Here is a 12,500-nt window from a genome sequence, read left to right as displayed (position 1 = left end):
TTGTAAACAGTTAGAAAGTGTAACACACACACACACAGACACACACACACAGACACAAGGAGTAAGTAAATATATGTAATTTCGAAACATGTCATTTGAAACATGATAATAATGACAATGACCATAACGATAACGAAGATGATGATGGTGATGGGGGTGGTGGTATGGTGGTCATCATAAGGATGATGATGGTGGTGGTGGTAATGGTGGTAGTGGTGGTATTGGTGGTTATGATAATGATGATGGTGGTAGTTGTCATGATGATGGTGGTGGTAATGGTGGTGATGGTAATAGTTGTGGTTATGATAATGATGATGGTGGTGGTGGTTATGATGATGATGGTGGTGGTGGTGGTAATGGTGGTGGTGATGGCATTGATGGTTATGATAATGATGGTGGTGGTGGTGGTGGTGGTAGTAATGGTGGTGATGGTAATAGTTGTGGTGGTAATGGTGGTGGTGATGGTAGTTATGATGATGGTGGTGGTGGTGGTAATGGTGACTGTAGTACTGTTTGATGGTGAGTATGGTGCTAATGTAGGAATGCTGATGGTAGAAGTGGTAATGGTTTGATGGAGGAAGCAGCGGGGGTGGTGGTGGGTGGTAATGGCAAAGTTATTGGCATGATTGATTTACACTGATTACAGAGACGATCATGATGATGATGATGATGATGTGAAGGAAGAAGACATCGGAAAATAATAACACCACCACCACCACCAACACCTCCTCCTCCACCACCACCACCACCCATTGCCATTATGGTTGTGGTCATTGTCCTTGCTCACTGGAAACTCCACCGGTTACAAGAACGCATGTTCCAGTTGATCCAATAAACAGGACATTCTGCTCAGTAAATTAACACGGAAGTGGCTGAGTACTCCACAGTCACACGCACACCCTTAATGAAATTCTCGGGGAGAATCGGCATGACACTGAATGTGGCATGGCTGGCCCCTCTGGAATTACGGGTACTACTCATTTTTGCCAGTTGAGTGGACTGGAGCAATAAAGTGAAATAAAGTGCCTTGCTCAAGGACATAGTGCTCCACCAGGGTATTGAGTACCCTAACCAATAAACCATTGCACCTTGTCTTTATAGTTGTGTTTCAAAGGACCTGTTATGTGTGTGTGTGTTACATATATTTATCCTGTGTGTGTGTGTTGTGTGTGTTACATATATTTATCCTCTGTGTGTGTGTGTGTGTGTGTTACATATATTTATCCTGTGTGTGTGTGTGTGTGTTACATATATTTATCCTGTGTGTTTGTGTGCATGTTTGTCCCCCCAACATCGCTTGACAACTGATGCTGGTGTGTTTACGTCCCCGTAACTAAGCAGTTCGGCAAAAGAGACTGACAGAATACGTACTAGGCTTACAAAGAATAAGTCGTGGGGTCGATTTGCTCGACTAAAGGCGGTGCTCCAGCATGGCCGCAGTCAAATGACTGAAACAACTAAAAGAGTGAAAGCAAGTCACTCAAAGTGCTTGAGATGCGTTGCCTGTTTGAAAGAAAAATATTGGATGACTCCAGCTTTCAGTTCAGTGTTTGAGGAAGGAATCAAGATGAACAGCATCATGCCAGGCACAACTCAGAGACAGGGTTTCCATTCCTGGTTGGCACCACTTCACTTTTGTTTATGCTTGAATGTCTACCAAATTCATTCAAAAGGCTTTGGTTGATCCAGGGCTTTTAGTAGAAGAGACTTGCCCAAGGTGCTGTGCAATGGGCCTGAATCCGAGATCATGTGATTGGAAAGGAAACTTCTAAACCACATGTCCACATTTGTGCCTATAAGAAATCATTATTACATTGATTAGAAGGCAGAACCATTAGCATCATCATCATCATCATCATCATCATCATCATCATCATCGTTTAACATCTGCTTTCCATGGGTTGCACAGTTCGACTGGGGTCTGGGAAGCCAGAAGGCTATGCCAGGCTCCAATCTGATCTGGCAATGTTTCTACAGCCAGATGCCCTTCCTAACGCCAACCACTCCGTGAGTGTAGTGGGTGCTTTTTATGTGCCACTGGCACAGGGGCCAGTCTGTCAGCGTTGGCATTAACCACGATCAGATGGTGCTTTTTATGTGGCACTGGCAAGGGAGCCAGTCAAAGCGGCAGTAGAAAAAATTGCTTAGCCACCTTTCATCCATCTTTATCTTCTTCTTAGTTCAAATCTATCTTTCATCTTTTCAAAGTTGATAAAACAAGTACCAGTCAAATCCTGGGGTCCCCTTCCCCAAAATTCCAGGCCTTGTTCCTATTGTAAAAGGGATTATTATATTCATCATCATCATCATCATCATCGTTTAATGTCTGCTTTCCATGCTGGCATGGGTTGGACGGTTTGACTGAGGACTCGCAAGCCAGGAGCCACACCAGGCTCCAATCCGATCTGGTAAGGTTTCTACAGCTGGATGCCCTTCTTAACGCCAACCACTCTGAGAGTGTAGTGGATGCTTTTTACATACCACCGGCACAGGGGCCAGTCTGTCAGTGCTGGCATTGGCCATGTTCAGATGGTGCTTTTTACATGCTACTTGCACAGTAGCCAGTCAGAGCAGGGGGCTGGCATCAACCAGGTTCGGATGGTGCTTTTTACATGCCACTGGCACATGGGGGGGGCCAGTCAGGTGGTAATGTCAATGACCCACACATGAATAGTGCTTATTGCGTGCCACCAGCATGAGAGCCAGTCGGGCAGCACTGGCATCGGCCACAATTACAATTTCCATTTGAGTGTTTATGAATTTGGGTTGCAGGATTCTTGATGTGAAACCCTGTGTTGAAACAGATTTTGTTGTATTTCAGGATTTTCTTTTCATTCTTTTATTTCTTTCAGTCATTTGACTGTGGTTATGCTGCAGCACCACCTTTAGTCATGCAAATCAACACCAGGACTTATTCTCTTGTAAGCCTAGGACTTATTCTATCAGTCTCTTTTGCCAAACTACTAAGTTAAGGGGACGTAAACACACCAACATCAGTTGTCAAGCAATGGTGGAAGATCAAACACAGACACGCACACACACACACACATGCACACACATATATATATATACACACATATATATGATGGGCCTCTTTCAGTTTCCATCTACCAAATCCACTCATAAGGCTTTGGTCAGCCCAAAGCTATAGTAGAAGACACTTACCCAAAGTGCCACACAGTGGGACTGAACCTGGAACTATGTGGTTGGTAAGCAAGCTACTTACCACACAGCCACTCCTACACCTAGTTATTTATTTTTTTTTTTTTTGCCAAATAAACACACACACTATATATTCGCTCTTCACTTATTTAGTACTGTTCTTATTCTGACTCATGTCCATTGAGAATGGCATAAGCAGAGCAAGAGCACACATGAAGACAGAAAGTGTCACTGAAGAGGTCACAGATGTGTTGCGAAAGATTTCCGGACAATTCACATGAGTTAGAATAAGAGCAGTAGTAAATGTACGAAGAACAAATAAACAGTGCATGTGTTTATTTGGCAAAAAGAAAAAAAAATGAACATTTCAAAATACAACAATATTATTACATTAATTAGCAAAATTAACGATGTCTCTTGAACTCTGTAAACCATAATGGAAGCAACCTGCCTAAGATTGCAACCACCTCTGAAGAAAGAGTGAAAGTGTGGTGGGGAGAGGAGGGATATTTTAGCACTGGTGGCAAAATGAAATGTATGCTGTCCGAGCTGGCAGAAACGTTAGCACACCGGGCAAAATACTTAGCGGTATTGCGTCTGTCGTTGCGTTATAAGTTCAAATTCCGCCGAGGTCGACTTTGCCTTTCATCCTTTCGGGGTCGATAAATTAAGTACCAGTTACGCACTGGGGTCGATGTAATTGACTTAATCCGTTTGTCTGTCCTTGTTTGTCCCCTCTATGTTTAGCCCCTTTAAGCAATAAAGAAACAGATATAAAATGGTCAATGTTAGGAATGGTATCCAGTCTGTGAAGCAATGGGAAATTCATGACAGAGGCTCGAGGACAAACTTGAATTAGATGTGCAGGATGAGAAAAGAAGACAACTAGTGGCATGATTTTGTTTTGAAGTGGACTCTCCTAACCCATGCAAGCATGGCAAACAGACATAGAAATGATGATGAGGCAGAGGAGGATGAGGAGGATAATACAAGAATGGCTGTGTGGTAAGAAGTTTGCTCACCAACCACATGGTTCTATGTTCAGTCCCACTGTGTGACACCTTTGGCCGAGTGTCTTCTATAGCTTTCAGCTGACCAAAACCGTGTGAGTGGATTTGGTCAATGGAAACTGAAAGAAGCCCATCGTATATACCAGTGTGTGTGTGTGTTTGTCCCCCACCAACGCTTGACAACTGGTGTTGGTGTGTTTAATTCCTGTAACTTAGCAGTTCAGCAAAAGAGTCTAACAGAATAAACACCAGGCTTTAGAAAAATAAGTCCTGGGGTCAATTCTTTTGACTAAAAGTTCCTCAAAATGGTATCCCAGCATGGCCACAGTCTAATGACTGAAACAAGTGAAAGGTAAATATATATATATATATATATATATATATATATACAAAATAAGAAAATGGAGAAATACATCCAAATCAAATATCAATTACCAGATAATACCCAATCACATACTTTATTAAACCACCACATAAGAAACTTTAAGGTCAAACATAATAATGTAGAACAAAACAGTGTACATAAACGAGTGTGCATAAAGGATTAATGTTGTACAATATGTATAAGAGAATATAAATATAAGTAAATATAAATATAATATAGACTACATCTTACAGCTGTTTCGGCCATGCAGATAAGTATGTCTCATTTTACTTATATTAGCCATTTACGGTAGGTCAATATGTAGTTATAAATGTATTATGAATTTGTGGTAAAGCATTTTACCTTTACCCATATAATACAGTAGATGAATTAATTGCATCGCAATTCTAACATTTATGTATTAACTTTGTTGGGTGCTTCACTAGCAGTATATTGGATATTTGTTATCCCATGGAGGGTTACATTTACAACCCCTATCTCAATTTGTATATACATACATGTGTTTGAGCATTCTGTTTTCATTTTCCATAATGTCAGTGATGTATCATTTTTCGATTTGATTCCAGGAAGAATTTGAGAATCTCTTCAAAGCCTTTGATGATTCTGTGGATGTTCACTATTTGAAATGTTTTCGACGAGCCCGTGTTGTATTTAGTTCTTCACTGGTTGCCGCCACAGCCAGAATACATTTACACGAAACAGAACTCGGAGGCAAAACACTTAAATGTTATTTTGCACAAGTGAGTACAAAGAATCACAATAATTCTCATTCTTCTTTTCATTCTTCTGTTTTCTTCTTCTTCATTTCTGCTCTCACTGTATAAATATATATATATATATATATATATATATATACAAAATAAGAAAATGGAGAAATACATCCAAATCAAATATCAATTACCAGATAATACCCAATCACATACTTTATTAAACCACCACATAAGAAACTTTAAGGTCAAACATAATAATGTAGAACAAAACAGTGTACATAAACGAGTGTGCATAAAGGATTAATGTTGTACAATATGTATAAGAGAATATAAATATAAGTAAATATAAATATAAATATAGACTACATCTTACAGCTGTTTCGGCCATGCAGATAAGTATGTCTCATTTTACTTATATTAGCCATTTACGGTAGGTCAATATGTAGTTATAAATGTATTATGAATTTGTGGTAAAGCATTTTACCTTTACCCATATAATACAGTAGATGAATTAATTGCATCGCAATTCTTAACATTTATGTATTAACTTTGTTGGGTGCTTCACTAGCAGTATATTGGATATTTGTTATCCCATGGAGGGTTACATTTACAACCCCTATCTCAATTTGTATATACATACATGTGTTTGAGCATTCTGTTTTCATTTTCCATAATGTCAGTGATGTAATCATTTTTCGATTTGATTCCAGGAAGAATTTGAGAATCTCTTCAAAGCCTTTGATGATTCTGTGGATGTTCACTATTTGAAATGTTTTCGACGAGCCCGTGTTGTATTTAGTTCTTCACTGGTTGCCGCCACAGCCAGAATACATTTACACGAAACAGAACTCGGAGGCAAAACACTTAAATGTTATTTTGCACAAGTGAGTACAAAGAATCACAATAATTCTCATTCTTCTTTTCATTCTTCTGTTTTCTTCTTCTTCATTTCTGCTCTCACTGTATAAATATATATATATATATATATTCTCCTTGTCCTGTCTTTAACTGTTTTATTTATTATTTTGTTATTATCTCTCTCTATATAAACGGCAGTTTGTCTGTGCGTGTTTCTGTGTGTCTGTTTTCTCGTACCCTCACCCTGACCACGGCTTTCAACCGATTCTGATGAAACTTGACACACACATAGCCCAATGTCATAATTCAAAACTAACGCAGCGAAAATTTTGAAAAGTTCCCCCAGTTCTGAAAAAAATCGATAAATTCGACATGGGGTCGAGAATCAAAAAAAACAAACCACAGACTGTCTAGGGGACGCAACTCAACCTTTTTTTACTCTCAAAAAAAAATTTACCATCATTTTTTTTCCATTTTTTTGCTATTTTTTGGCTATAACTCTCTAAAAATGCTTTATAGTTATTTCCCTTACAAACCTGAGCAACGCCGGGCGATACTGCTAGTGTATATATATGTGTTGAAAAAAAAACTTTTGGCATTTGATCTGCCCAAGTTGCATAGATACTCTCACTTTTGTTTTTACTGTTTTACTGTCCTGTTCTTGTTACCACTTTCACCTTCTGCAAAAAATCCCAAATTTTATTTAATTTGCTTTGCGGGAAGGACTGTTTCAACGAAGTCGCGTCTTGTCCTTACCTTCGAAATGCGGAGTAGACGAAACAGGGACAACTGAAGAAGGGGAACATTCCTTGTGTTGTATATCTTGTACTGTTTTTTTCGTTGTTTGAAAAAAAAGTCTGTTTCCATGTGTTTGCTTTTATGTTTTTTTTGTGTCCTGTACCCATCTATGCATCTATACATATATATGTAGGTATGCACATATGTATGTATATATGCATATGTTTTATTTATTATTTTGTTATTATATATATATATACTTTATTTAAAGCAGCAGAAAAGGTTTTGTAGAATTTTCTGCTGCTTTAAATAAAGCATATTACTCTACCACTGGTATTTGAGTACTCTTTTTTCCACCTTGTTTCACATTTATGTGTTTGCTCCGGTATATATATATATATTATATATATATATATATATAATATATATATATATATATATTATATATATATATATATTGAAAAAAAAATACTTTTGGCATTTGTTCTGCCCAAGTTGCATAGATACTCTCACTTTCACCATCAGAAATACTCATTGAACCAATAATTGATCTGTTAAAAACCAACAACAAACAAGGCTGTTGTTTCAAAATTGCAGGATATTAAAATTATTTGAGTAAAAAAAGCATTTAAACTATTGTGTGTGTGTGCATGTGTGTGTGTGTGTGTGTGCAATCGTGAATGTATATATGTTTGTGTATACATAAATGTGAGTATCATCATCATCATCATCATCATCGTTGTTTAACGTCCATTTTCCATGCTGGCATGGGTTGGATGGTTCGACTGGGGTCTGAGAAGACAGGAGGCTGCACCAGATCCCAATCTGATCTGGCAGTGTTGCTATAACTGGATGCCCTTCCTAACACCAATCACTCCAAGAGTGTAGTCGTAGCTTTTTACATGCCACCAGCACAGATGCCAGAGGAGCTGGTATCAACCACGATCAGATGGTGCTTTTTATGTGCCACCGGCACAGGGGCCAGAGGAGCTGGCATCGACCACGATCAAATGGTGCTTTTTATGTGCCACCGGCACAGGGGCCAGAGGAGCTGGCATCGACCACGATCAGATGGTGCTTTTTATGTGCCACCGGCACAGGGGCCAGAGGAGCTGGCATCGACCACGATCAGATGTGATTTTATTTTTTGTGCCACCGGCACAGGGGCCAGAGGAGCTGGCATCGACCACGATCAGATGGTGCTTTTTATGTGCCACCGGCACAGGGGCCAGAGGAGCTGGCATCGACCACGATCAGATGGTGCTTTTTATGTGCCACTGGCACAGGGGCCAGAGGAGCTGGCATCGACCACGATCAGATGGTGCTTTTTATGTGCCACCGGCACAGGGGCCAGAGGAGCTGGCATCGACCACGATCAGATGGTGCTTTTTATGTGCCACCGGCACAGGGGCCAGAGGAGCTGGCATCGACCACGATCAGATGGTGCTTTTTATGTGCCACCGGCACAGGGGCCAGAGGAGCTGGCATCGACCACGATCAGATGGTGCTTTTTATGTGCCACCGGCACAGGGGCCAGAGGAGCTGGCATCGACCACGATCAGATGGTGCTTTTTATGTGCCACCAGCACAGGGGCCAGAGGAGCTTACATCAACCTTCTTCTTCTTCTTCTTCTCCTTCTTCTCCTCCTTCTTCTCCTTTTTCTTCTTCTGCTGCTGCTGCTGCTGCCCCTCTCCTCTTTCCTCTCTTCCTTCTTCTTCTCCTCCTCCTCCTTCTTCTTCTTCTGGTCATTTTCTCAAAGAACATTTCTTCACTTTTTTATGAGACATGTCTTTCAAGGTTAAATTATTTCTTTCAACAACAGTTTTTGCTTTGTTTGCTTTAACATCAACTTCTCATTTTAAACCCGTCTTAAAACTTCCACAGTTTACCAAATGGTTTTCTTGCTATTTCCTCGTTTCTATTCCGTTTCTATTTTTTCTTCCTTATCATCAATTCCTAAGGAGGTTTTTGGTGTTTTTCTTCTTTTTTTCATGGGTTTTAATGGCAATAAAACTCTTAAACTTTAAATTTAAAAGATGTATTATCTTCTGGCTCATCTAACTTCTCATCAATTTCTTAATTCAAATTGAAACCATTTTCAGTTTTAGTTATTTATTTTTATTTATCACTGTTGAAGTGTGTGTGTGTGTGTGTGTGTGTGTGTGTGTGTGTGTGTGTGTGTGTGTGTGATGCATGTATGTTAGTGTATGTGATGTGTGTTAGTGTGTGTGTGTGTGCTGTTGTTGATGGTGTTTGCTCTCAGATCAATGGTGAATGGTGAAGGTGTATAGCCTAGTGGTTAAGGTGTTGGACTCACAATTGCAAGGTCATGGTTTCAGTTCCCAGATCAGGCAACGAGTTATGCTCTTGACCAAAACACTTCATTTCACTTGGCCCTAATTAACCCTTTCATTACCGTATTTCTGTTGAGATGCTCTGTGTTTCTTTCAATTAATTTTAAATATAACAAAGAATTTAGTAAAATAATTTAATTATCATTAAGCTCGGGTTAAGAGCATAAATTGTGACTAAGGTTTGGTGAAAGATTTTAATTCAAAACTTATGAAAACAAGACATTTGTACTACAGAACCAGAATCGGTTTCAGCCAGGTTGATATCAAAAGGGTTAACTCATTTTGGATGAGTAACCCTGCAACAGACTGTTGCCCTCTTGAAGAGCAATGCTGTGATCTTGTCGAGCTCGCAGAAACATTAGCATGCTGGATGAAATGTTTAGCGGTATTTCGTCTGTCTTTATGTTGTGAGTTCAAATTCCGCCGAGGTCATCTTTGCGTTTCATCCGTTCGGGGTCGATAAATTAAGTACCAGTTGCATACTGGGGTCAATCTAATCGAACAGTGCCCTCCCCCAAAATTTCGGGCCTTGTGCCTAGAGTAGAAAAGAATGCTGTGATCTTGGTCACTTATATGCCATGGAAACCAAATAACCAACCCTAGGATTCAAAACCTCAATGATGAACTTTGAATAAGCATCATCATCATTTAACATCCACCTTCCATGGTGGGATGGGTTGGAGGCTTTGAGAAGATCCTGATGCAAGTCAGAAGCTGGCATCAGGGTCTGTTGTTTGATCTGCAAGGTATCTATGGCCAGATGCTGTTCTTAATGCCAACAGCTTTGCAGGGGGTACTGGATGCTTTTTATGTGTTATCACTGAGAAAGGTTGCCCAATAAAGAGAATGAATGGGAGAAAGAGAGTCTGCCGAATGTCGGCCCAACAGAGGGACCAACTATCCAAATTGACAGTACCTTGGTAGATAAAGCAATTAAGAGTATGAAGACAGCCCATCGGGAATCACCACAGAGATGCTCAAAATATCTGGTGGTGTTGGCTATAGCCTAGTCACCTGTATAGTTAACCAGGTGATACACGAAGGAGTCATACCCAATGACTGGTGTAGCAGCACCATAGTCAACTGCTACAAAGGTAAAGGTGGAACGTTAAAAGCATATCCGAACGTGGGGTGTAACCGGCCCACTTATGAGTACCCGCCATTCATTGGACAATGAACTTTGCTTGTGAAGAACTATTGAGGTAAGTGCAAACAAATCAAAATCATTGACGTGGCCGATGACAGTGCCACCTGATTGGCACTCTTGCCAGTGAAACATTAAAAGCACCATCCGAGCATGATCATAGACAGGGCCACGTATTGGCTCCTGTGCCGGTAACATGTAAAAAGCACCATTCAAGCGTGATTGTTGTCAGCACCGCATTATTGGCACATGTGCTGGTGGTACGTCAGAAACAACATTCGAGCGCGGTCGTTGCCAGTGCTGCCGGACTCTCCCATGCAGGTAGTACGTAAAAAGCACCTTTTCAGCATGGTTGTTGCCAGAACTGCCTGACTAACACAGGTTCTGGTGGCACGTAAAAAGCACCCACTACATTCTCGGAGTGGTTGGTATTAGGAAGGGCATCCAGCTGTAGAAACTCTGCCAGATTAGATTGGAGCCTGACTTCTCTCCTTGTTTCTCTCCTTGTTTTCTTCTGTGTATCTTTCTGTCAAAAGCATAGGCTCGAAACGTAAGACTTTTTCTATTCCTGAGCGCTATACTAATACATTTGTTTGTTTGTACTCCACCTGCCTTCGTCTTTTGTTTATTTTCGTAAACTTTCCCTTTATATAGGCGCAGGAGTGGCTCTGTGGTAAGTAGCTTCTCTACCAACCACATGGTTCCGGGTTCAGTCCCACTGTGTGGCACCTTGGGCAAGTGTCTTCTACTATAGCCTCGGGCCAACCAAAGCCTTGTGAGTGGATTTGGTAGACGGAAACTGAAAGAAGCCTGTCGTATATATGTATATATATATGTATGCGTGTGTGTGTTTGTGTGTCTGTGTTTGTCCCCTAGCATTGCTTGACAACCGATGCTGGTGTGTTTATGTCCCTGTTACTTAGCAGTTCGGCAAACGAGACCGATAGAATAAGTACTGGGCTTACAAAAGAATAAGTCCCGGGGTCGAGTTGCTCGATTAAAGGCGGTGCTCCAGCATGGCCACAGTCAAATGACTGAAACAAGTAAAAGAGTAAAAAGAGTATATATATATATATGTATATATATATATATATCTTTTGACTTATGAACAAGCCTTCCAGTCCTACATTCGGATATTGTAAATATGTCACTGGTTTCTTGATGAATCAGTGTGTGTGTGTATGTTGTATTCAAACTTTAAAATGTTGTCACTTAAGTCAGCTACACATGCTTTCTTGGAGGGTTTAGTTCTAAATGAACATCTCTCTGTAATTTCACATGGTCAGTGGTTGGAGTTAAGGAGACAATTACTAGGATTAATGCAATAGCAATTAATGTTAACATAATGCTGTGACTGAGAAGACCCGACAAGTAAAGTGAGTTCACAGCTGTAACCCCCACCAGTGTGGCATAACCAGCCAACTCAAAAAGTACCCTTGGATTGTAGGGTGACATGCCGTGCTTGAGGAGACCTATTAAGTCAAGTACACCAAAATCAAATCAAATCACATTCAAATGGAAATTGTAGTTGTGGTCCCTGTGCTGGTGGCACATAAAAAGCACCACCCAAACGTGGCTGATGCCAGTGCTGACTTGACTGGCTTCCGTGCCGGTGGCACGTAAAAGGCAACATCTGATTGTGGTCGATACCAGCTCCTCTAGCCCCTGTGCTGGTGACACATAAAAAAGCACCCACTACACGCATGGAGTGGTTGGCGTTAGGAAGGGCATCCAGCTGTAGAAGCACTGCCAGATCAAACTGGAGCCTGGTGCAGCCTCCTGGCTTCCTAGACCCCAGTCAAGCCATCCAACCCATGCCAGCATGGAAAAACGGACATTAAACGATGATGATGATGATAATGATTATAATTATTGTAATCTTTCAAATTTGCTAAGTTCTAAGAAGCAGTATCGTATGCTAATTTGGTGCTTAACAGTAGTTTTAAGTGAAAATTCAGATTACTCTACTTGTGTCTGTGAGGGAAATGTTTACTTAGTAGAGAAAAGACTACTTGAGATACAGAACCAGAAACTTCTAAACTACAAGCAGGATGCTATTCAGTAATACTTTTAGCTATATTTCGATTATTGCTTAATCTGTTAGGTGGTATGTAAACTATTTCATCATTTAAAATGTT

The 12,500-nt window shown here is 40.4% G+C and overlaps 1 protein-coding gene across 1 annotated transcript in view; it reads left to right on the top strand.

Annotated features, from left to right (window-relative positions):
• LOC115227523 (protein sarah) overlaps positions 1-12,500 on the top strand; it is a 129,676-nt gene that overhangs the window by 54,397 nt on the left and 62,779 nt on the right. The window contains exons 2-3 of the mRNA XM_036500779.1: positions 5,124-5,297; positions 5,972-6,151. Of these exons, the coding sequence (XP_036356672.1) occupies positions 5,124-5,297; positions 5,972-6,151 (354 nt within the window). The remainder of the gene's footprint in view (positions 1-5,123; positions 5,298-5,971; positions 6,152-12,500) is intronic.

Source organism: Octopus sinensis, linkage group LG2, assembly GCF_006345805.1.
Source record: "Octopus sinensis linkage group LG2, ASM634580v1, whole genome shotgun sequence".
Classification (NCBI taxonomy): Eukaryota; Metazoa; Mollusca; class Cephalopoda; order Octopoda; family Octopodidae; genus Octopus; species Octopus sinensis.
Note: the sequence above shows the minus strand (reverse complement) of the source record. Positions and strands in the feature narration are given on the sequence as shown.